Raw genomic sequence first — 26,017 nt, 5'->3', positions numbered from 1 at the left:
AAGGGGCCCACGGGAGCCATAGAATGTTCAAAGAATCATCACAGAGAGGAGAGAGCTGGAGAGGGGAGCTCCTCATTCTCTGTGTGAATGTGCTCAAGTCCTCAGCTTGCCCTTGAACTGTGTGTGCAGGAAAGACCTAGAGCAATGTAGCAAAGGCTTTGAGAACTGAGCTACAAACATAAACCAATGCCCGCATCTCAGGCTAAGCTCTGGATGGTACATGCGTGGGACAGACCCAAAGGAATACAGCAAAGATTTTGAAAACTGAAGTAACACTGGAACCATCTCTTATAGAAGGAAAAATAGAATTTGTAGTATGAACTTAACCAGGCGATTGCCTGCTAAACAAAACAACAACAACAAATTAACATTCCTTGGAGGATTTTAACAGGAGACAGAGTCTCATAAAAACATCATCAAAATGTCAAAAAGTGTTCAGCACAAAGAACCAGGAAAATGTGAACAATTCTCCGGGGAAAAGAAAACCAGCAGATACCAACCCTGAGCTGGTCCAGATACTGGAATTAACAAAGGCTTTAATTTGGATATTATAACTATGCTCCACAAGGTAAAAGTAATGAACTCCAAATGAATGGAAAAATACAGGTTCTCAGCAGAAAAGTAGAAACTATAAAAAAAGAAATGAGAACCAAATGGGAACTTTGAACTAAAAACACAATGCCTGATTATATCTTTATAAAGTTTGTAACTTTTACTTGAGTTGGTAAAACATTAAATCTGAGCAGACTGTGAAAAGTGAGGTATGTGTGTTATGATCGCTAGAGCAACTACTGAAAATTAATACTAAGAAATACGGACCAAAAATCAATAGATAAATTAAAATAAAGTATAAAAACATCAAATAACCCAAAAGGATGTTGGAAAGGGAGAGCAAAGAAATGAAAAACAGTAGGAACAAGCAAAAAACAAATTATAAAATGGGGGTGCCTAAATCCAACCACGTTGCTAGGCAGTTAGATAGAAATGAGCACTGGGCAGGGGGAGAGGAAGGGGAAGGAGCAACCCAGAAAATAATAGTATGTCTGCACTCAGGATAAGGGACTCCAGAAAGTTTTACTTTCTCTAAATGAGGGCCGGCAAAAGAAGCCAGCTGAAACCAAAATGCTGCAGCTGCCTCTAAGAGAAGGACCCGGCGTAACTTGACCCAGTGCTCATTGTAATGTAATTAACATTGCAGTGTGAGCCGCCTCCCTAGGTTCTCTGTGTGCTTCATGGGTAAGAATCCTGCCCAAAAGGGGATGGGCGTGCCAGAGCACAAGGAACCTGAGCTGTCAATCAGCCTGATCACTCAAAGAACCTGAGCCGTTAATCAATCAATCAATCACAAACACACACACACACACACGCACAAATGCCCCTAAGCCAGGATATAAGACAGAAAAACAAAGGAGCAATGCCATCTTTCCTCTCTTGGATTGGCCGGCTCCCAGTTCTCGGGATTGTACCATCTTTTCCTACCTTTTTACTTTACTAGTAAACATCTTGCTTATATCACACTTTCTGTCTCTTGTTAAAAATTCTTTTTTTGGGGGGTGACTAAGAACTGAGGTAATTCTTATTTCCCATTTCCCAGTAACAATATCAACAAATACATTAAATGTAAACAGTCTAAAAACACACAAGTTAGAAGAGATTGTCAGATATGGTTAAAAATACAAGACCCAAATGTATGTTATATTTAAAGAAATCCAGTTTAAACATGACAGAGATAGGTTAAAAGCAGGATGAAAATGCTAGTTAAAAAAAAGTGGAGTAGTGATATTAACACAGACAAAATAGATTTCAGAACAAGAAATAGAACCAAAGATGAAAAAGGACATTGCATAATAATAAAAGGGTCAATTTACCAAGAAGACACCCCATTCCTCAATGTACATGCACAGCAAAAGAGCTTCAAAATACATGAGGCAAAACATGATAGAAGTAAAAGGACAAATTCACAATTATTCCTGGAGGTTTCAACACTCCTCCCTCAATAATCAATAACAGAAAAATGCATAAAATCAGTAAAATCTACAAAGCTTGAACACTATCAATCAACTTGGTCTAACTGAGATTTATAAAATATTCCACCCCAAAACAATAGAATGCATATTCTTTCCAAATGCACATGGAACATTAATCAAAATAGACCATATTTTGGGTCATTAAACAGACATTAACAAGCTTAAAATAATTAAAATTATGCAAAGTACATTTCTGCACATAATGAAATTAAATTAGTAATTAATTATAGAAAGATACCTGGAAAATACCAAAAAATATTTTGAAATAAAAAATATACTTCTAAATAATGTATGAGTCCAAGAAAAATTCACAAGGAAAATCTGAAAACATTTTCAACTGAATGAAAAAAATACATAACATATCAAAATTTGTGGATTCCAGCGAGAGCAGTGCTTAGAAGTTATCTACAAGAGAGTTCTCAGAACTCACAAGTAAATTTGGTCAGGTCACAGAATATGAAGCAGTATAAAAAAAAAGCAAATTCATTTTGATATACTAGCAGTGGACAATTAGAAATAGGAATTACATAGACAGTGCCATTTCTAATAGCACCAAAAATATAATCCTACTCCCAAGTTAAAAAAACCAAAATTTAGACTGACAGAAAATCTGTAGGTTGGCATTTATAGTGGTATTACTCATAATTGCCAGAGATTGCCCTTCAAATGGTGCATGAATAAACGAATTTTGGCACACCAGGAAATGGAACGCTACAAAGTAAAAACAAGAACTGAAATATTAATTCAAATGACTCTCAAGTGCATTATGCTGAATGAAAGAAGCCAGGCTCAAAAGGTTATGTACTATATAATTCGTTTTATATGATACTCAGGCAAAGGCAAATTTTAGGGATGGAGAAACGATGTCAAGAATGTGGGTGGGGAGAAGCACTGACACAAAGGTTCAGCATGAAGGAATTTGGGGGGATGAGGATTGAACTATTCTGGATCTTGATTGTGGTGGTGGCTATACAGCTATCGACTTGTCAAAGCTCAATTTAGCAAAAGTGTACATTTCACTGCATGTTAATTTCAAATCAGATAAATGAAAAAAGGTTCAAATAAAGAAATCCACATTCATCTGAGTCCAATCTGAACTATCAGTCCAGTTCAAAAATGGTAAGATTGCAAAATAAAAGTTCTAAATCAACGAGGACACGAGAGGAATTTTGCTTTGGTTGCTGCTTTATTCTGATAAAATAGAATAAAAAGAGAAATGAACATGCTGTATCGTGTTACTAAAATAATAACATAGCCAACAACTCTCAATGGATATTTTTTTAAGCAGGAAGAATTTCCCTTCCGAAGAAAAATATTGGTGAGCTCAGTAAGTGACATTAGGCTTCCCATATTACATGCATAACCAATTTCTTCCTCCAGAATGCTCCCATCTTTGGATTATTCTCCCTATTTTTGGTTTATTCCAGGAGGCCTACTGAAATCCCTACATTCATTCCCTGTGCCTGAAATAAAAATATAAAGAGTAAAACGGAGGTCATGTGCAGAAATAAGATTTCCATATTGTCAGACAACTCCATCTTCAGCAGGCGATGACAATCACATCAAAGCATATTTCAGTTTTTTCTTTGAATGCCACACTGTTGGTAGATCGTCATTTTGTTCTGGAAGTTGTAGATTAGATGGATGTACATTTATTCGGGGGAGCATTGTGTATATAAGGCTTCCCAGCAGGGATGACCATTAATTGGCCTGCAGCTGTGTCCAACTGTGAGTGAAGACATAAGTCCATTGAATGGCATAGAACGTTAAGAACAAATATTTCTGTAAACGGGAATTTTTTTAAGTACCGTATATGTTTAAGTTATGTTATAACAATGCCCTTTACCAAAAAGTAAAACCATACAGTTTTCTTTAGCAATTTATCAAAAAGAATTTTTGTTCCCATGTGGTGACTCAAAAAATCTTAATTAGGTGCAAAAATACAACTAAATATCAATAAAAATTCTTTAATAAGGTAAAAGTACACCCCCCTGTAATTCTGACTTGAATTGATCCATTTTTGTTTACCTTTGATTATAGGAGCCATAGAGTACAATTATGACAATTCTTACCTTCTATTATAAAATGCAGAAATGGGCTTCAGAATTAGTTTCCTAAATAATATTGATTTAATTCCTTTTAAAAAGTGTATTTAAACTTTTGCTTAAAATCTGATGTAAGGAAATCCTATTAGAACCCATTTCTTTTGTTTTGGGTATTCTGGTATACGGCAGGTCATTTCGCAGCCCAAGATCTGATCCTAGCATTGACTGAGCCAGCGTGGGTCTGCATCCTATGAATTAACATTGAAAATAATTTCTGTTACATTTATTTAAATTTAATACTAGCCTGAAACTATCTTGAGCGTCCCCGTCTGAGTTGGAAAGGAATGGAAAAATACTTTGCTCCAATTTGGTAAATATTAGTCATTTGCGTCACTTGGGGCAAATCATCATCTGTTCCTTTGGCCGAGATGGGTCTGGAGTGAGTGATAGTAGTGGCAGGAAAGGGAAGGTCCAGGAGACTCGATGTGAGCAAGCACTTCCTGTCAGACCTGCGCGGGGTGGAGCGGGGTGGGTGGGGGGAGAACTTGCACCTGTGTACCTGGGATAGCTTATACCTGGGAACACATGCGGTGCAGGTGACTCCTCATGGGTAGAGAGACTAGATCCCTTGATCTCAGGGATGGAGCAAGAAACAGGGGCCAGCCCAGCCCCATCAGTCAGGGGCTTCAACCCCCCCCCCCCTACATCGCCCCGGAGCTCTGGCCAGACTAGCCCCTCCTTGCCTGGCCACGACGCCTGACTTCCCCATCCCACAGGTCAGGCTCCGCCGGCACAGTCCGGGGAGGCTTTGTCCTGCCTGGTCTAGGCATGCCTAGCTCCACCCCGCCCACCAAGACCACGCCCCTAACCAGCCCATTGTCCCTGCTTTGGCCCCGCCTCTTCCACACAGGCCACGCCCTCTCGCCACGCCACACCACTACTAATCGACCCAGCCTAGCCTTGGCCCCACCCCGTTTCTGCTCTCTGCTCCCCACCACTCCCAATGTCACCTAGACTGGGCTGCGCCTCGCCAGGCTCTGCCACGCCCAGCCGCCTCGACAGGCCCCCTGGACTCGCCCACCACAGGCCCCGCCCTTACTGTCACCGAGGAAAACCCGCGGTGGCGGGTGGCCAGGAGGTGGCGCCCATGCAGGCTCCAAGTCGCTCCTACCCGCTCTGTCCCCAAGGTCACCCTATGCCGGGCCTTCTCCTGCGCCTCCAGGGTGGCAGGACCTTGTACTTAGCGAAGGCCTGAGTGAAATCCAGTGTCGGGCCATCCGTGTCTGCTTCCCAGACCCACCTGCCCAACCCAGATGTTAGGCTGACAAAGCGGCTCTATGGACACACGGACCGCCAAGGCTGCGGACACACGGACAAAGAAGAAACAAGAAAGGAAAACTTAGCTTTGGGAAACTTTCCAAAGATGTTCACTTTCTGAATAAGAGTGATGTGCAAATCCAGAAAAGTTGCCAGTGAATGGATGGATGGGTGGATGTGTCAACCTTAAGTAAAATAATTGACGATTTATAGAAATAGAGTTGAGTTAATTCGGGAATAGCGGGGGAATTACAACTCGGACAAACAAGCTATGGTGAGCCATAGGCCAGTCCAGAGAGACAAAGGGAAGATTAGCTTTTATTAGGTTCTAAGGGGAAATAGTGGAGGGTTGCTTTGAACAAAAATTCATTGGTGATAAACAACAGTTCGAGGTTGTGGCAGTTTCTCACTTGCTACAGTCGGGCTGGAGCAGGGAGAGATCTCCCTTCCTTTGCTTAAAAGCAGATGAAATTCTTATGTGAAAAAATGTCCTTCTTTGTCAAAATAATTCTCATCTTCCTTTTCCTGCTAGTTATGTAGTTTGCCACGTGTGTAACTCTGTGAGAGCTCCCCATTCAAGACTTCCTGACTCCATCTTAAATGAGATTTCTCTTATTTTCACAGATGGATGGGGGAACTGATGGATGAATGGATGGTGGATGGATGGATGGGTAGGTGGATGGATGGGTGAGTGGATTGGTGCATGGGTGGGTGGAAAGTGGGTGGGTAAATGAATGAATGGATGGTGGGTGGGTGGATAGATGGATTGTTGACTGGGTGAGTGGATGGATGGATGGTGGATGGATGGTGGATGAATGAAGGATAGTATTTGGTTGGAGTGTTGGATGAGTAGGTGAGTGGACAGATGGATAGATACGTGGATGGATGGGTGATGGGTGGATGGATGATGGATGGATGGATAGATGAAGAGTGGGTATGTGTTTAGATGTGTGGCTGGCTGGATGGGTGGTGGGTGAGTGGATTGAAATACTAATAGTCTTTTGAAGACTGGCTCCAGGGATTAGGACTTTGGAACATTCTACTAGAAAAAGCCAGGTGTGATTTGGCCAGGTATGTATTTATCATACAGACATGTTATTTAACCAATGGTCAACATTGTCAACAAATGTTTACCGAGCACCTACTGTGTTCCAGGCAATGAGGATACAGCGATGGACAAAACAGAGAGCCCTGGCAGCCCTTATGGAGCTTACAGACACCAAGTAAACTACAGGTAAATGAACCTACAGCGTGTCAGAGGGCGGTGGAGAAGAGCTATAGCCGGGTGAGGGGCATGGGGGGTGAGGGAGGGTCCTAAGGCAGCATTTGATAAAGTGAGTTCCTGCCTGTTAATCACTGTGTCTCTGTCACAGAGACAGCAGACCGTATTATATGTTTGAGAAATGAGTCCATGGATGAATGGCAAGGGGAAAGCAGGTGGTGACAGTGGGGCTGGCCTGGCGCTCACAGCTGGGCCTTGGGGTTCTGCTGAACGTCGATGATTTCACGGAACACAATCAGGTGAGGGCATCCTGTGTCTATGCTGGACCAACACAAAAACCAGAGCACCTGGAAGTCACGTCTGCTCAGACAAAAGCAAGAACATTGTTCAAACCGCAAAAATGATCCAGCATCTCCTATCCTGGTTAATATGATAGACAGCTGGTTTTTCTTTTTTTCCCAGTTATGGGTTTAACCTCCCATGGCTCTTCTGATCTTCTGGATAAGAATGAGTGAGACAGCCAAGCACTGAGTGATCCCTGCTTCCTGACAGCATCCAATCCAGAGCAAAGCCCTGCTTCCTTGGACACCCCTCCACCTCTGTCACCCAACTCAAATCCTTAAAGTCCTTTCCAGTTCCCCAGGGTTCTCATGGTGTAGGGTTCTGTGAAATGAATCAAAACCCCAACGTCTTCTGGCTGCAGGTGTGTTCTTGGTTGTTGGCAAGAAGACACTGACAATAAAGAAGTAATAAAAATTAAATGATTAGAACAGAAACAATCGTTTGATATACTGTGTTTCATAAAACTTGAGGAGAGATCCTGTCCTGCTGTCTTTACACAGGAGGACTCAGGTAAACTGAATTCTGATCTTAGGACAGGCCTCCGGGAAACTTCAGGAGACCTTTGGAAATAAAACCTAGTGAATGTTCCAGGGAACAGGAGCGTTTTCTCTCCTGAAAAGGCTGGTACCTCTGCGAATCAGGGGCTCTGATGCACATGGAGAATTCGGTTTTGATGATTAGATTTGAAATACAGTGAAAATATCAAGGGTGTAGCCTGTCTTCCGTTACAGATAGAGTTAAAGATGGAAAGCAGAAATAGTAGCCATTAAATAAAATCGCCCAGTTGGCTCAGTCCCTCTCAGCACCAATTCTCCACGTAGACCCATCTGTCACCTGTGGCACCACTGTTTCTAAACTTTACATTTCCACTTAACTTCACCCCCAGCTCTCAGTCACAATTAACATTCTCTAGCTGAAAGTCTCCTCTCATATCAGAAATATGACCAAAATGCTGGCCGAAGCCCTTTGGGCATCATTCAGGTGACATTTGAGTCATTCCCTTGAACTTCTTCTAAATGAGCTTCCTGTGTAATTGGATGAATCAAATCAATAAATAGAGGGCATATTTGCCCGTCACCCTTCCTCTCCCGCCATCACCCACGGGCGTGACGCATCCCCTGGTGGATGGAATCCAGACCCAGAGCATCATTACTTTGGCAGCTCATCCTTCTTTGAGAAATAGTTTTCTAGGTCACAAGGAGGGAGATGGGCATCTCTGCTAGAACAATGATACCTGAAAGGGAAACCTCAGCCAGCCAGTCGCGCTGCCCATGGGGCCCCACAGAAATGCAGCACCTTCGAGGCAAACGTGTGGACTTGTTTCTCAAAGTGCTTTATAAACAATCTGGGCCCGTTGAATAGTGCTCTTATCACTCGGAATGTAGCCATTTTCTCACGCAGTCATCCCCGTTTGAGGGAAAGGGTGGGCGAGCCACACTGGTCCAGTCCCACAAAGCCAGTCTTCTCGGGCCGCCTGCAGTGGAGGGGAGCCCTGAACATCCAGAGTTCTCCTTGGAAGGGATTGGCCACATACCACCCCCTCTCCAACAATGTCAAGGATGAGACATTCAAGGGATGTCAAACAAAATGGAACAGCCCAGCCAGACCCAGGCTGACCAGCCGTGGGGACTTGGGCAGCCTCACTTCCAACATCCGAAAAGCAGGGCTGTCACCGTCGCTCTGTACCTCCCTCCTGGAGACTTGGGCACGTGCTGCCCACAGTCCACAGAGCCCGGGACACCTGCGTAAGCCTTGGCGTCATTATCACTATTCCACTTACAGAGAAAGTGCTGAGCCGCCCTCGGCTGTCCGCAGACGCGTGGGCTGGCCGGCTCTCACTGGGGGACACAAGCTTGTGGACGCTGCTGGGCTGGCTGGTCCCTCACTGCCCCACTCACCCAGACCCCTCACTCAGAGCAATGTCCAAACTACCCAAATGATGGGGCCAGGCACTCACATGCTGCCTTAACAGATGCCGGTGGAAGGGTGGAAGGACGTGAAAATTGCCTCCTCTGAGTCTGAAGGGAAATTATAACTAAAAAGCTCAAGATAATCTCCTGTAACTAGTTGGGGCTTCATCCACCAGCCTGATAGAATGTGTGTCCACGAGGGAGAGCCAGCGCCCCATTTGCAGTAAATCAATGGAGGGTATTAACATACTGCTGTCAAAGTAGAGATGGTACACTTTAGAAGATGCTCAATCCGGAAGGTGCCTTTGCTAAAAGACTTGCTGGAGCACGGAAGTACACAGGGAAGACTTCTCCTGGGAGACTTACTGGCAGAACTATGCACTTGTTTTCAGGTTGTAGAAGCCATTGTGCTGGGATGAAGTGAAATTTTGAACAGTTGGGTTATATTGTGCTAATTTCTCTTCTAAATATTTTTTAAATTTTTTTCTGAGTTGGGTGTAATACATCTTTCCTCTAATCAACCAACATCTAATTGTGTAATGTTATTCATCTTTTGAGGGTCTCCCTTTTTTTCCCCAACAGGAATTGATAATGTGTTTTGAACTTAATCTAATCATCTTTGACAGAGCCCCAGTTCTGTGCCTGGTACTGTGTTCAGCCCTCGGGAATGAAAAGTAATTTGTGGGATTGGATGGGATGACATGTGAAAACTCTGGCAGGGTGCCTGGTGTGGTTGGCCACTGCCTTCCATGAATGTCTAGAGTACCCTGGACAGGGCTGTTTAAACAACAGGTGCTCAGTTCTCACAGTTCTGGAGGCTGGAAGTCTACGATCAGGGTGCCAGCACGGTCAGGTTCGGGTGTGGGACCCTCCTCCTAGTTTGCAGGTGGCCGCCTTCTCACTGTGTCCTACACGGTGAAGAGAGACATGCTCTGTTTCATGTTTCTTCCTATGAGGGCACTGATTGCATTCAGGAGGGCTCCACCCTCATGACTTAACTACCTCCCGCAAAGGAGGTAACCCACCTCCCAGCACCATGCCCTTGGGGGTTAGGGCTTCAACATATGAATCTGGGGGAACACAAGCACTCAGTCCACAGCAGTGGAGGACACAGGCAGGTGCACCACTCAGTAAGTCTCCTTCCCATGGGCTCCCTGAGGAGGGATCAAGCACGGGGGTGCCTTCAGGCTGGGTCTTAGGGATGAGGTTGATTTCTACAAGGCAAAGAGCATCTTGAGCAAAGAAGAAACTACAGAGGCAAGGACAGGTGTCCAGCCAGGGGCCAGTCCCGAGTGGCTGGCGCTGTGGGAGGCGATCCTGAAAGCTGGGGTGAAAGCAGCTTAGGAGAGGGCGGGAGCCTCCTTTGCAAGGGGTTGTGGAAAGGACTTTCTCCTGAGGGCCATAAGCCTCTGGCTTCCTGATTTTGTTTGGTTGCTCCGTGCTGATCTGAAGTCCCCCCGGAGGTGTGGAACGGCAATACTTCCAAACCAGCCCCAGGGCTGACTTCCTGTCTACTCTGGGCTGAGAAGAGGCCCAGGAGGCAGACTTCTTGCTACGTTGGGCAAGTGGATGGAGGCCAATTGGGTAAGAGGGCGAATCGCAACAGTTCCTCCACCAAGAAGTGGGGTTTCTCTCCCCACTTGTTATGGGCTGAATTGTGTCCCCCACAGTTATGTGTTGAGGTCCTAAACCCCATACCTTAGGATGTGATGGTGTTTGGACTCTACTTTTACTTCCTTGGTGATTCATGTAGTCACCTGCCCTTAGATACCATCTGATGCCTCCCAAGCTGTAGCTGCAGCCCAGGTCTTCCTCCTGGTCCCTGCATGTCTCCAGCTGCCCTCTTGACTTGTCCCCTGGGTGTCTCACAGGCACCCCAAAACAAACATGCCCAAACCACTCCTGACACCCCCTGCAGACCTGCTCTACCCACAACCGCTTGCATTTTAGTTGCAGGTAACGCCACCCTTCCAGGTTCTCCAGGGTCATCCTCGATGCATATCTTTCTCTCACTCCCAATTCACTGGCAACTCCTGCTGGCTCTTCCTTCAAAATAGTTGCAGAATCTGTCCCTTCTCACCGCCCCTAGTTCCTGCCTCCTGTCCCCAGAGGGTGGTCTCTTTGCTTTCACCCTGTCCCCCTTGCAGTCTCCTCCCCACACAGCGGCCAGAGTGAGGCTTTTGAAACCTAATTCACATTGTGCCATCCCTTCGCTCCAAGTGGGCTTCCTATCCTACTCGCTTAAACTGCAGAACCTAGGTCTGTCCCTGTACCATCGTTCTGTGTTCGACTCCTACTTTCTCCCCCTTGGTCACTCTGCTCGAGCCACGCTGCCCTCCTGGGTGTTGCTCAAAGAGGCATAGCCCAGTCCTACCCCAGGGCCTTGCCTTTGCACTCGCTTTCCCCACTGCCAGGATTGCTCTTTTCCTCAGTGGGCCACATGGCATGCTCCCCATTTCCTTTTATGCTGACCCCCTACATAGAATAGTGCCTCCAACCCCTCACCCTTCTAGGCCACTTACTTCTTCACGGGACTCCGCACCATCTGACGCATTAAACGTAAAGTCTGAAGCTCTGTTTGTTTACAGTTGTATCATCAGGATCTTGACCAGTACCAGGGGCTCAATAAATACTGTTGAATGACGAAGTGCATGACGTGACTCCCTTGTTTAAACCCTTCATTGTCTCCTCATGGCTATTAAAGGACAATCCAAGTTCCTTGGCTTAGTGATGTGGTCCAGTCCCTCTAATCTCTCTAGTGTCAGCCAGCTGTGTCCAGCCTTTTGCAAACTTGCTGGGCATGTCCTCTAGGCCTTGGTTCAGGCTGTTCCCTCATCTGTTCCTTGTTCACCTCTCCTGCAAAGCTCTCCCAGGAAGCCTTTGATTCCCACAGCTTATTGCTGTAGTGCAACGGGCAAGGGAGGCATTCAGTAACCATTTGTATGGAATGGTTACCTGAGCTATAAATTAATACAAATTAAACCTGTAACTAATATAGATAAGGCTAAATTTTACATTACTGTAAGTTAAATCTACACCTGAGAGCCTATAACCTATGACTTTTACATGAATAGAAATAAGAGAGGACCCCTATGGCATCTGAAACAGCCTCAACACCAGCTGAATGTGAGCTGTGCTGGTTTCAGAGATTCTAAATGTCCACAGAGCAGGGAACTGCCTAAAAAATGGCCTGATGTTACAGTGTTTGAAGGGCACGAACACATTCTTGACGGCTCATCCTGAATTATGAGAATCGGTCATCACCAAGAAAGTACTGAACAGGCTTTAAACACTTGGCAAAGTCACTTCCCATCAATTTCTCCTCATGGAGCCCTGACAACTGGTGACAATCAATATCAATACTATATTCAAAAGTTATGACCGCACTATAAAAGGGTAAAGATGGCGGCAGAGAAGGTGAACTTTGATCAGTTTCAAAATGAAGCCCAAACAACAACAACAACAACAACAAACAAAGCCTAAAAAGAGCTTTGTGACTTTTGTACTTACCCAGTAGACGCTGCTGCTCCGTGGGCACGTCACCCAAAATTTGTCTTGTTAACTATTTGCTTCTATGTGACACACACAGAAACACCCCCTTGGTTAAAAAAGGCACTTTGCAACAAATTAAAGGAATTTCTCTGCTTATGAAAGGCGGTCATCATTCACATGTGCTCATAAACTTGAAGTTGTAGTACTGAACACAAGGACCATTAGGACTGAATGACGTGCTCAGGACATTTCTGGGACAAGGTGACATTGGCATTGACAGCCTGTTGAAGGAAAGAAGCTAATTTTCTTTTAAGCTTAAAGCTTTCGTAGTAACTTAATTAGGCCATGCTGTAAAATCATTACTAATAACGGTCAGAAGTACCCCTGAGTCACCAGAGAATGACAAAGCTTGGCGGACAGCCTCTTCCCCAGGGGACAGGAGCAGTCTGGACTTCACCCCGCCTCCCTGGAAGTCTTCAAGGGGCACCCACAACCCCCGAATCTCAGCCTGCCTGCTTCCCCACCTCTCAGCAGGACTTTACTTCCTGGGTGCTTCCACATACATACACAAGCATGCACGCACACACACACATAATACGTATATATTAACTATAATGTGTATACCTTTACACATATATTTTTACATACACTTGCAAATTTTTAAGGAAAAAGTCCTTAAAAGCATTCTAAGAAAAGAAGACAAATCCTTTACATTAACACAACTACTTTCAATTTTGTATTACGTAACAGTTCTTGTCCAGGCTCAACCTTTTTACGTAGTCTCAATCACATTATATTCTAATTCTTTAACATTATTCTATTGCCCAAGTTTCTATAACCATTTAGTTACTATTTTTATGATGACTAAAATGACATGTTGATAACCTCTATAATCTAACTCAATCGCTTATGTTGGGCATTTGGGCCAGAATTGGGCACATGTAGGTTGAGTTATGCTGTGGAGGTGTTTAACCGGAAACACGCAGTGTAAGCACGGGACTTGGTTGTTGTTGTTGTCGTTCTTAGTTTGAATTAGTTGCCAAGGGAACTCATGGTTAATCCTTAAAATTCAGATTTATAACATTAAGCTTGGCAGCTTAGTAGCTGTAGACCTCCTTCAGAGACAGAATGTGTTTTCCACTTTGCTGCAGGCCCCACCACTCCCTATTGTGATTCACCAAGCCTGCCTCACTCATTGACATCCTCATCTCTTGGTTCCTATATGCACTTGACTTTGCATCCTTTGATTTAATGTCTTTCCCACTCTCGATAAGGCTTCAGAGGATGCCTTCTGGTAATTTTTTGCTTCTGTTGTATTATTTCTAGGGTATATTTCTGAAAGCAAGTTTAATGGGCAGAAATATATTTTGGCACTTGCCATAATGTACATCGATTTGGGATGTCTGTTAAGGCCACTATCCTCTCTTTTGTAAATAGCTGCCCTGCATACTCTCCTCCAAGGGAGTTCAGCAAAGGCCCAGCTTGCTTTCTTTTTTTTCCAGCAGAACCCCTGTGGGGTTCTGGTTCCCATGACTGCACAGTCTCAGATCTTGGAAGCTATCCCCTATCTTTCCAAAACACTTTATTTTCTTAAGCTGGGTCTAGGTGATTTCTGTTGGCCCCATCCCAGCTGTCAAGATCTTGAGGGCCATTCTCTTTCCTTTTGGTCCAGGCCTGTGTCCCCACCTGGCAGTGCTGGCACGTGGTAGGGGCTAAGTGTCTGTGGAATGCATAGACGAGCTTGAAGTAAGAAGATCACCTTCCACCCCACCAGACACATATATGAACCTGCCTTGTCATTTCCCGGTCGAGGCACCAGTGACCCCTGTGCTGCCCTTCCCAGGGGTCCACGCTGGACAGTTTCCTAGCCTATCAGCAGCACACCCACCCCTCCCCTCTGCCAGTGCTGGGACTCCTCTTTGAGTGCTCTTCCTGCTTGTCTGATCACCCCTCCTCTGTAGCATCCTCCAAACTTACCGCTCCCACATTCTTGAGGGTCTCTGCTCAAATGTCTGCTTCCTAGGTGCCTCCCGCATCCCCTGACTGAAGTAACTGTCCCCAACCACCCACCGCCCTGTGTTCTGTTCCACTTCATGGCAATAAAATGTTATCACAGTATATGTTTATTGCGCTGTCTGTCTCCTTCAGTTAGGGAAGGTCACAAGCATAGAAACTTCTTCTCTTTTTGTTCATCACTCTTTACCCTAATCAAATCCTGACACGTGGTTGGTGCCTCATTCACTGATTGGACAAATATTTACTGAGTGCCTACTATGTATAATAACCACATAAAATATGTAATGTGCCAGCAGGAGCTCAGTGCTGTGGAAAAACAGAGCAAGGCAGGAGTGATGAGTAATGCTGCGGGTGGGTAGGTTGTAACTTTTAAATAGCAGAGTTGGGGGATGCCTCATGTAGGAGGTGATACATTAGCAAACACTTGAAGGAGGTGAGGAAGAGAGCCAGGCACCCATCTGGGGAAAGGGCATCCCGGGCACTGCAAATGCCCCAAGGCAGGGATGTGTTCAGGGGGTGGTACAGAAGCAGAAGGAGTGGAGTTGTCAGGGGAGATCAGCACGGGAAGAAGTGAGAATTGAAATCAGGAGCCAGTGTAGTTTTGATAACCATCAACTTTACGTAGGCGTCATTTACATAAGATAAAACACACTCACTTTAAGTGTGATTTGATGAGTTTTGACCAACGTATATATCCATGTAACCACTGCCTTGATCAAGATATAGAACATTTTCATTTTCTCCAAAAGTTCCCTTGTCTTCCTGCAATCAACCATCCATCTCCCATCAACCTGCTTTTTGACATGTGCTTTTCTGGGTCTGGCTTGCTTGAAACAGTGTCAAGGTTTTGAGATCTGTTCGCACTGTGTATCAGTTTTCCTTTGCTTTGCTGAGTAGAATTCCATTGCATGATGTAGCACAGCTTATTTATCCAGTCACCTGTTGATGGACATAGGGGTTATTTACAGTTATTTACAGCAACAGACATTCAGGTACAAGTGTTTGTTGGATGTATATTTTCATTTCGCCTGGGTATGTACCAGGGAGAGGGCTTTTGGGGTTGCATAATTTACTGTATGTTTAATTTTACAAGAAAGTTTCAAGCTGTTTTCTAGAAAGGTTGTACCATTTTACATTCCCGCCCCTCTTCTGCGCGGCTGAGGTGTTGTGCACCTTTGTCAACACTTGTAATTGTCGGTCTTTCCGACTGCAGCCGATGTGGTAGGTAGTTTCACCTCATTGTGATTTTAATTTGCATTTCTCTGATGAACAATGATGTGGAGTATTTTTTCACGTCCTTATTAGCTGCTCGTATACCTTCTCATGTGAAGAATTTGCTTGAGCCTTTTGCTCATTCTTTTAATTGAGTTGTTGGCTTACTGAGTTGGGGTTCTTCACACGTGTCTTGGGGAAGCCTTTTGTCTGACGCAGGTTTTGTATGTATTTTCTCACAGTCGTGGCTGGCGTTTTCATTTTCTTAACAGCATCTTTCAAAGAGCAGGTGTTTCTAATTTCAATGAAGTCTGATTTATCCTTTTTTTTTCAATTGGTGTTGTGTCTACGAAATATTCGCCTACCTGCAAGTTATGAAGGTGTTCATTTTTTTCAGTAATTCTTTAGTTTTAACTTTTATGTTCAGATCAACACAGGGTTTTCAGCAAAGAGCTGATATGACCTACTGCATGTGCTTGTAACATCTCTGTGCTCATTTTTGAGATCAGACTGATTGGTAGAACCCAGCCTTGAGGACAAGGAGTCCGCTGCAGAGATCCGGGCTGGGACCAGCTGGGCAGAGTCGGGGTGGGGCAGAGCAGTGAAATTCTGGAAATGCTTACTGGCGAGGTTTTTGGGCTTGTTCTTTGTCCTTCCTTGAAGAGTAATATCCGACTTTAAGGAAAGCTGTCTCCTGTCTCTGAAGACCCCGTGCTCATAGTTTTATACGAGGCCAAGTGTATGCACAGAACTTGCCTTGAGCCTGAATGTTTGCTGTGCATTTAACTTTTCTTCACTTTTAAGAAAGTAAACAACTGGTTTTAAGTTTTGATCCACACACTGTCATTCTTTGAGCATGGCAGCCCCACAGACAGCGTGATGATTCACCTATTCACTCACAAAAGATTGAAAAAAGGAAGCCACGACACCTCTGTTAGGTGGGGCTCATAAATTCCCGTCTGCCTCGGCCACTTCAACTCGTGTCTGATCCTTTAACTCATGATTTATTGCTCTCAGTTACTCCTTCTTGCCAGATTTATCAACGTAACTGTTCTCTCTTTATACAACGCCTATTTTGTACACTAGGCAATAAGACAGTAAATTTATTACCTATGAGTTGCTACTTTGAAAAATTACATCAATGCAAAGTGATCTGCAATGCAAAGTGATAGCCAATGAATGTATTTTTTTATTTTTGGTAGGGGATGAGATGAGGTCATAGGATAATATATATAATCGCTGATCACAGAACGAGAGGGAGAAAGTTGCAAGTTCCGACAGACAGAAGCCAAGGAAGACTTCCGTCTCTTGCCAGCCATGTATAAGCTGGCCTCCTGCTGTTTGCTCTTCATAGGATGCCTCAGCCCTCTCTTCTCTCTTCCTGTCCTTGACTCCATGGAAGAGTCCCTGCAGCTCTCAGGTGAGATGATTTTTTCCTCTTATTGTTAGTCTTGAAAGAGTCTTCGAGGGTCTTAAATGCAATGCTAGAGATAAAAATGAAAATTCTTTCTTAAAGGAGGCTTGTTAATTAATAGTCCTGGCTGTGAAAAGAACGCGAGGGGATCCTCACAGCACATCTCAGAGCCAGTCATGCATGCAATTTTTCTTTCCTTTCTCGAATGTAAAGTAGCATTGTTTATTTAATGGCACTTCTATAATTCTAAGTCATTTTGGTCAGCTCTTTTCAATTTTGAAAATGACATTAAATTTGAAACATCATTGCATTTAGTTTTTATTTTAAATGAACCGGTCGAATGTAGAATTTGGCTGTTCCCATTATAGATTTAAAATATTTTTATTTTCTATTAAGTTAAAGAGTAATCATCTGACATGTGTTATAGGAAACAAAAATGTTTATTAAAAAAATCAGAAAGTGATCAGCTGGAGCACAGATTTCCAAGGACATTTGCCATTCAGCTCAAGTCTAAGTTGAATTTTAAAAAGTGTATCCATCAAGCAGATACTTACTGTGCTGTTAGCTCTTAATGTAGTTTAAGAAATAAAAGGTTAAGGCTTGAATATTGGGTTCATGCACATTTCTACTGGATTTTATCTTGTCTTTAATTTTTGGGTACTTTCAGGCAATTTTTTTTTTATGTAAAGAAAAAACCACTCTCCTAAGCCACTGATTTTCTAATTTCTAGGCTCTAACATTCCTCCCAAGCAGCTTTCTGGTAGCGGTCAAGCACTTTAGTCATTCACGTGCTGACAGTCAGGTTCAAGACTCCCTGAGCTCGTATGTGCTGGTCACCTTATTGGTCGAAAACGGGCATTAACTTTATTGAATCGCTGCTATTTAAAAAAATAACAGTGAAAAGCATAAGATGAAACCAGGAACGACTATTCAGACATTACTGTCATCTTCAAAAATTTACAGATCATTAGTATTTTTTTAAAACTTAGATGTGTGTAGCATCTCAAATTCTTAACAGGTGGCAGCTTACCTTTGCGTTTTTGCCTGAATTTCCCCCCAATTATTTGTTTCTCCATAGATGATCTTTCAGGACGTAAACATTTATATGTGGCCTGACCTTATAGATTTTCATTAATATTCTTCAGAAGTACTGTGAATGTGCCCTGAAGCCTTTACAAGGGCTTGCTCACTGTTTTCCAGTCAAGGGGGTCTCTGAGTAGGCGGCAGCCCTGAACACGCGGACTGACAGGACCCCCAGAGTCTCCGATCTCGGCACAGCAGCCCCCCCACCCCCACCGGCCACGCGTGCTCTCTGGGGGTCCAGCCGCCACGCACTAGACCTGGCGTACACTTTCTGCCCACCTCTCACCCACTTCCCATACATCCTACCTGCCACTAAGCTGACCGAACTTCACATCGCAAATACTCTTTAAAGAGTATTTTAAAGTTCTTTTCTAACAACTGTACCTAAATCTTGGAGGCCAGAAAGAGAAGAGGTGATGTCATCCTGTTTGCTCTTTATAGGAAGAACATAAACAATCCTGTCTTTCAGAAAACCACTCCTTTATTTTTCCTCTCACTCCAGTTTCATCTCCCAAATAGCTCAAAGCAAAGGCAAAAGGCAGTAGGGGATAGAGAGAAACGAGGAAGGATGACTTTGCAAGTGGAAACCTTTCCCGTCCGCTCCGGTGGCTCAGCCCTACCCTGTTATTCGTATTCGAGGCAGTGAGTGCCAGCAGTCACACGGGCAGCGAGGGGAGTCAGCGAGGTTCTGTTCTGTCCCTGGTACCCACCCCCCAAAGACAACAGAGAATGGAAGTGAGGAATGAACTGGGTCACTGATACCTGTTCCTCCCCTGTGCAGCACCCGAAGATGTCAGATCAGCTTTGGATGAGCTGGAGAGAGCATCCCTTCTGCAGGCGCTGCCAGAGATGTCCGGTGCGGAGACGGGAGACGGTCTTAGGAAAGCAGGTAAAATGACTCTTGTGTTTACAGGCTGTCTGATTTTATTACCACTGGATTTACTCTCTAGTCCCATCAATCGGGTGAGGTAAAACCCTGTGTTGGAATATAAAGATCAGCTGTATAAAATGAGTACATTAATTCCCTGACACTCCTCTCCCGGAGTCCAGGCTTCCTCTGCGGTCTTGTAACCTTTTTCTCAGCAGCTCCTTGCAAGCATCCTGCTCTTCTTGGCATCTTGACATATTCTCTCTCTGTATGGACTGTTATTTTGGGGGGAAGGAGGGCATTATCCCAGTTTTCAACAAGTGCAATTTAAAATCCTGCTTTCCTCAAGTCTTAAGCAAACTACTTAATTGATCTGTACCCCCAGTTTCTTAAACCAGTGATCAGAAATGATAAAAATGCCCACCCTTGGGGTTATGTGAAGAGTCAATGAGAAACTGCAAGCAAAATGTTCAGCACAGTCGCACACAAAGTCATCAATAAAACATCAGCTTTTACTATGTATTCCTCCCAGCACTCATACAAATGCTCAGAACAGTCTAGAAACAAACTGGAGTCTTTTAATAAACATAAATAAGTTCATCTGTCACAAAACATTCGTGATAAACTTGTGAACTTGCTAGCTCACTGAGGAAAATGCAGTGCCCTTTTGTGAATTCCATCGGCAAGAAAGCGCCAGGGTGCCTGCCCACCTTCCTTCAAGTAAACCTCACTGCAGTGCGAAAAACGGACAGCCAGGAGCTAGACATGGTTTAGTAATATTCTATTTCGTGTGCTTTAAATTAGGAAAGCATAAAATGAAAGCAATAGATCTGATGATGAATGGTTTCAAAATACTGTTTTCCAGATGCCAGTACCAACATTTTTTACCCAAGAGGAAGTGTGAGAAAGGTAAGTAGTTTCATGGTGAGAATTAGGTTTAAAAAGGTGAACATTCTATGCCTTGATTTCAGGGGGAGGGTATAGCTCAAGTGGTAGAGCGCATGCTCAGCACCCACGGGGCCCTGGGTTCAATCCCCAGTACCTCCTCCAAGCAGAAATCAATGAAGGAACCTAATTACCTCCTCCTCATAAAACAAACAAGCCAAAAACGCGTGCTTTCATTTGGTCTCTGCCTTGATTTTAGAGGAGCCTAAATTTGTGAACCAGACAAGCATTCTTGGTAGGTATCAAACCTTAAAATAATGGGTCGGTCAGTATTATTTCAAAGGATTATTTTTTTCCAAATTTTGATTCATATAAAATCTAGATACAGCAAGAACTTAGCCAGTGCCCGTTTTGGATAAATTATTGTAATGAGCTGGAGAGAGTGAAAAATAGATAAGGTCCCTGCTCTCAAGTCTGTCATCCCCTCATGCTGTCTCATCTCTCGCCTTCTCGTGGTCCACGGACCAGCAGTACTGGCATCACTTGGAAGCTTGTGAGAAATGCAGAATCTCAGACCCCCCTCAGCCCCTACCCTCAGCACCTACTGAGTGAGAATCTGCATCTTCACAAGATTCCCCTGGTGATTCGTATGCACAGTAAAGTCTGACAAGCGCTGCAGTGTAACGCCCAGTGGAAGAAAGACACGGTCAGAACACAGACGGAGGATGTGCGAGAGAGGGCAGGCTTTGAAGACAATCATCTTGGATAGACTGCGATAGGGGTGATGAATGACAATTCTGAACAGTGAGAAACGGTGCAGAGTTAGTGGAGGACCTTACATGCTGAAAGAAACATCTGCATGATCATCATCAGCGTCTCAAACTCCAAGTCAGTGCTTCCTAAGTCTCTTCTGGGTGGACCAGTCTCACTAGCCAGCCCGCAGCGCCGCACGTGTTCCGGCCCCTCTCCCGCCCTGGCAATTCTTTTGTACGTGGTTAGCACCTTAAAGCCTCCAGGAAATGAGACAAACATACTTAACTTTAACCAAGCATTTCCCAAATATTTTGACCACAGACATCTTTTTTTTTTTTTTTTTTTTTTTTTCTGGTGTAGCGCCCATTCAGAGTTCTGTAAAAACATACCCTGGAAATCCTCAATCCTGAAGATGCCAGGCACTGCCTGAGGCCCCACGTGGGATAAACCCCCAGAAGGGGATGGGGTAGCTTCTACATTAAAAGTTATCATTCAGATGCTTATAGTCTTCTGAATAGAAAGATTACAGTGAAAGACTAAAATCATACAGGTGATTAGTAGGACTGGCTCATGAAATCCTAGAATAAAAAGAAAACTAAGGGTCCACACCTAAGGGAGTTAATTTCAAGACAAATAAAAAGCCTGCTTTACACAGGAGACAGCAAATGTATGGATTATTTGAATAGAAATAGGTCAAGGAGGGTTTGGGAAAATTCATGGCAGAGGGCGAAGAGCCTGGGAGGACTGTGGTTCAGGCACAAGGAGCCCTTACAGAGCCCACACGCCGGGCTCTCACTGCAGTTCTATCCCGCAGAACAGCAAGTGAACACTTTTTAAAGGTCCTACATCTTAACAGCTAAGGTTCTTTTTTTGTGTATGTAGGACTCAATTCATTGATAACTTGTTTTTTGTTTGTTTGGATTGTTTTAATTTCAGGCTTTCTCTGGACAAGATCCTACCGATTTACTGGGTCACCTTCTGGCCAGAATCAGGAAACAACATAAGAAGCGTGGACCTCCCTCTGAATGTTTCTGGAAATACTGTGTCTGAAGCGAAATGAACATCTACTGGTCAACTCAAAAGCCACCACCGTAGAAAATTTTAAACAAAGATGATTGATTTGAAAGCAGTATAGACGAAAAACTAGGCAAACTCTACCCTGTTCATTATTACTTGGAAAATAAATCCTCTATGTTTTGCAAATATCATGAGTGGTTATTTTACTTACAAACATATCCTGAAAATCTATACATTTTCTTTCCATCAATTTACCCTTAAAGAATGACCTGAAAGTTTAAAAGTAAACCTAATAAATAAACAAAAGCAGATACACAGGAGAAAAAGTCATCAAGTAAGGTTTAGTTAAAATACTTACAGCACAAATCAGTTCAACTACGTTATCTGAGTTACTACTTTTAAAAAATCAGTAGTCTTAGCTTGGAAAAATGTCTAAAGTGAAAGATGCCTGAGGAGGGTGGGACAGCCTGGATCCTTAGTGTCTGACGGAGAGGTTCACACACTCAGGTCCCCTCCCCCTCAGCTTGAAAACTTCAATCTCTTAACGCTGACGCTGGTTTGATCTCAGGTTCCGTGAACTCTAGGATCACAATACTAGAAAACCACCTTCATAATCTCAGAGAAGAAAGCTGAGGTGGCATTTAAGATTGTGGAACGGGAGAAACAGCCCGGTTTGCTCATTTTTAAAAACCGCGTGCGTGTGCACGTACAGGCTCACGTGTTCTACACGTATGTCCGCATCACCGCAGCTTAGCCGTCGCGGAGCGTGGAGCCCGAGGTCCCCGGAGCTCTGCGCGGCTTCCAGCATGGACCGCGCGCGCGGGAGAGCTGCGCTTCCAACGAGGAGCCCCAACTCCACTTCTTGGCTCCGCCGCCAAGCACTCCGCCTCGCCTCTCTGGAGGAACGAAGTGTCAGATCTGCCCCAAACAGCCACAGGATTGGAGCTGATCTTGTCAACAGACATCCAAAATCTCTTTAGAGCAGAGGTTAGATGCATCTTTCCTTTGCCTTATCTAAGACATCAAGAACAAATCAGGAGGGGTGTGTGTAGCTCAGTGCTAGGGTGTGTGCTAAGCAGGCACGAGGGCCTGGGTTCCATCCTCAGCACCTCTGCTAAAAAAAAGTAATAATAAAACCTAATTATCTTAACCCCTCAAAAAAAAAAAAACCTTGAAGCACAGATGCGTCATCTCGGGAACAGGTTGACAGCACACGAGCTAAGAGGATGCTGCGGCATGTCTCGCTGCGGAAGTTAAACTGATACCAGGTCTCCGACTTGATCTCTGGCACCACACACGACAGCAGAAAGGGTTAAGGTGGGGTTCCAACGCAGTACAGTCCCAATCCCGCCCTCGTTTTACTGACATTAGGCGACTGCTCGTATGGACGGGGCTCTGGGGTCAGGTCACCGTGTCCACTCCCTGCTCCCGCACAGCTGAGCCCTCGGCCAGGCCATTCGACCCCCTCCAGCCCCGTGTCCTTCTCCATAAAATGCGGGCAGTGCCACTGCTCACTTCGTGGGTGACTGCGAGCCAACACTGAAGGAGACGGCAGGCACCGGACAGTCCCTGCTGGAGGGGTCCACCCTCAGTCGACACTCAGCTGTCCTCCCTTCCCGTGCTGTGGTTTTGTCCCAGGAAGTGCCGACGGTGTGGCAGGTGTAGCGCTGAACCGGTCCTGCTGGCTTCAGGACCCCGTTCCGCGCTTTCATTCTGAGCGTCTCTTGTAGGTGCACGCTACAGAATCTGAAACTCTCATAACTCAATTTCATAAGTTAGGCATTAAAAATAGTGTTAAAAAATACCTATGTATGTTCAGAACCCATAAGCCCCCCTGCCAGTGCTGAGGGAGGACACCACCAGGGAGGGAAGCTGGAAAGGCCGTGTGCTCAGCAGGAGCTTGGGCACAGTGACAACGCAGAGTGACTCTAACCTGAGCACCTTTCTGTGTATGTCAATCTCAGCAAATATTTCTAAACGGTATAAAATATGCATTCAGGGCAAAGGTTTGTTGACTCACTGCAAGAAAATTTCTCAAGTTTTACATGCACACTGTTTATTGTTTTTGCTTAAAAACACACCAGATTAAAATAGTAATAACCATTAAAAACAAGTACATTCACACAGTTAATTATCAATTCAGTTGAAACAAAAATTTCAGCTGGGATTAAATTTCCCTTGTGAGTTATAATGAAGTTGCACTTGGTTGTAAAACGGTTCCATCCACACGGCGCTGTTCATAACCCCTGACCTCTTATCCAAGAAAATACAGCCTTTTGGGGTAACATTTATTTCAACACTGAAGCCAATAACATACATTTTTATTATCAACTTCTATAGTCATCAATACAAAGTTGATAAACTTGAACAACAGTTTACAATTGGGTAGAGCCCCCTGGGGGGCAGAGGGCGCCACTGCTAAGCCACCTCCGTCCGCCCTTGGCGGTGGAAGCATCCCCGTCCAACCTCTAAAATCACCAGCTCGGCCACTTGCCAGAACAAAAAACTATACATGAGCTTACAGACGGGCTCGCAACAAGCACCGGCTTTAAATCAAGCCTAAGTGTGCGGTAAGGCAAAGAAATAAGCAAAAGTCTCTGAAACAAATATCCATAAAGGATGGAAAGGGGGCTTATGTCGGAGAAGACAGGTTTACAACACGCAGACACAAGCGCAGCAATGCTCTGACGGCTCTGTGTCATTTCTGGTTCACGCAAATTAAAGACGTTATCGCTACAGAAGGTCACACCCAGTACCTCGATGCACAATATCCAGGCTGGTTAATTTTTTTTAATTTGTTTTTTCACCAATGGTAAAAATACCACCCAGCTTGGCCAACCACAATGAGGACTTCAGAGATCACTGAACAATTGAGATGGAGCAGAAGGGGAGAGTTCTCCGCTCTTAAGCCAGGAACGTGTACACGGAACGCTTAATGCCAGAAGTCCCAGGGAATGTCACGGACAGCACGTGGAAATGGTTCTGACACCTCAACAAGGAATCACCTTTCAGGAAACCACAGTCAGCCCTCCACACCGGCGGTGGGTAAAATCCGAGGACGCAGAAGCCGCAGGTAGAGGACTGACTCGACCACCATTTTGTGTGAGAGGCCTGAGCGCCGTGGAGTTCTGTAACTGCAGGGGGGGGGGCCTGGAACCAACCCCTGTGGACACCGAGCGCCGACTGTTCTACTTCAGAAAGTAAATCTGAGCTGCAGGGCTTGAGAACCAGGGTCCGGCAGCATCGTGGGTTAAGAAGGTCGGTTGCCCTTATTATGTTCAGGATGCATTTGATAAAAAGCTATAAAACTAGAAAGGAAGAAGTGTTTTCCTGGAACGAAACCCAGAAAAACACAACGACAACAATAAAAGTCAGCCAGTTTGCTGCACATTACGTGAAAAAGGAAGGGCTCCGCAGCCCGCACCTCCTCCCCTTCCCTGTCCTGATCTGCACAGACGTGAACTGCGCCTCCTTCCAAGTCTGAGGAGGAATCAGCCCTCCTCAAGGAGAGGGCGCTCACGCGCCACGTCAACAACCCACTCACTTTTATTTTTAACCCACTCACCTCTTAAAAGACACAGCTGTCACAGGCTTAGGAAGCCCTGATTAACAGCAGGCTCTGGATCCCCCTGGGCTAGGGGCCTCCCCGGGACCCCTTCCCCAGCCCCTTGGCAACACTTACCCCCATTTAAGGGCAAACAGAAGGCAGTGCCAATCAGACCTCCTGGGAGGCATGAAGAGACCTTCTTTTATGTCAATTGGGTGGAAAGAAAGAGTTAACTGTCAGCTTTGATAAGATGGCATTTAAACACATACCTATATAAGAATATTAATTTTTACATAACTTTTAAAACTTTTCACAATCATTATTTGAAAAGTTAAAGAGATGAGTCAGAAAATGGTTGAGCTAGAAGCTCTTTTGTTTTTTGGGAGGGAGGTAATTAGGTTTCTTTATGTATTTTTAAATTAATATTTTATTATTATTTTTTTTTCACTGGAGGTGCTGGGGATTGAACCCAGGACCTTGCGAATGCTAAGCACATGCTCTGCTGCTAAGCTATATATATACCCTCGCCCAAAGTTCCTTTGTTTTAACATCATACATGCAAAAGCTAATTCAAACCCTGCAGAGAACGAGCTCATTGTAAGCTGACTGATATGTAAGCTAAGACGTTCAGAATTTCAGTGGAAGGCAGAAAATCAAAAGGAAGAGCACCTTAAGAATAAAGGTCAAAATTCAACCCGAAAAACTAGGAATTTCCAGTATGCCCATGGGCGTTCTATTTTCATACTGGTAACACCAAAGTGACTTGTGTTATGACAAAATTGGAACATGGACCTTAACCGTGGAGGGACGTGTCTCTGTGCAAAGACCAGGTGAGGGCGCTGCGTTTAGGGAGACCGTTAGGAAAAG

General features: G+C 44.5%; 2 protein-coding genes across 2 annotated transcripts in view; one reads left to right on the top strand and one right to left on the bottom strand.

Moving 5' to 3' along the window:
• The first annotated feature begins 16,800 nt into the window (after nt 1-16,800).
• On the top strand, nt 16,801-21,662 carry UTS2 (urotensin 2). The gene is made up of 4 exons (XM_006194781.3): nt 16,801-17,003; nt 18,862-18,969; nt 19,814-19,872; nt 21,523-21,662. The coding sequence occupies exons 1-4, from the start codon at nt 16,901-16,903 to the stop codon at nt 21,634-21,636; spliced, it is 384 nt and encodes a 127-aa protein (XP_006194843.1). The 5' UTR covers nt 16,801-16,900; the 3' UTR covers nt 21,637-21,662.
• Nucleotides 21,663-23,650: 1,988 nt separating this feature from the next.
• The window catches only part of PER3 (period circadian regulator 3), a 39,675-nt gene continuing 37,308 nt past the window's right edge, over nt 23,651-26,017 (bottom strand). The window contains 1 exon segment of the mRNA XM_032494792.1: nt 23,651-25,349. Within this exon segment, the coding sequence (XP_032350683.1) occupies nt 25,188-25,349 (162 nt within the window). The 3' untranslated portion in view covers nt 23,651-25,187.

This window comes from Camelus ferus, chromosome 13 (genome assembly GCF_009834535.1).
Source record: "Camelus ferus isolate YT-003-E chromosome 13, BCGSAC_Cfer_1.0, whole genome shotgun sequence".
NCBI lineage: Eukaryota > Metazoa > Chordata > Mammalia > Artiodactyla > Camelidae > Camelus > Camelus ferus.
The sequence above is the reverse complement of the archived record's forward strand: the minus strand, read 5'-3'. Positions and strand labels throughout refer to the sequence as shown.

Excerpts from the sequence above, each read along its gene's own strand:
- UTS2 (XM_006194781.3), top strand. The coding sequence starts at position 16,901 with ATGTATAAGCTGGCCTCCTGCTGTTTGCTCTTCATAGGATGCCTCAGC. Across the intron at positions 18,970-19,813 it reads AGACGGTCTTAGGAAAGCAG|ATGCCAGTACCAACATTTTT; the intron begins GTAAAATGACTC and ends ACTGTTTTCCAG. Across the intron at positions 19,873-21,522 it reads GAAAGGTAAGTAGTTTCATG|GCTTTCTCTGGACAAGATCC; the intron begins GTGAGAATTAGG and ends TTTTAATTTCAG.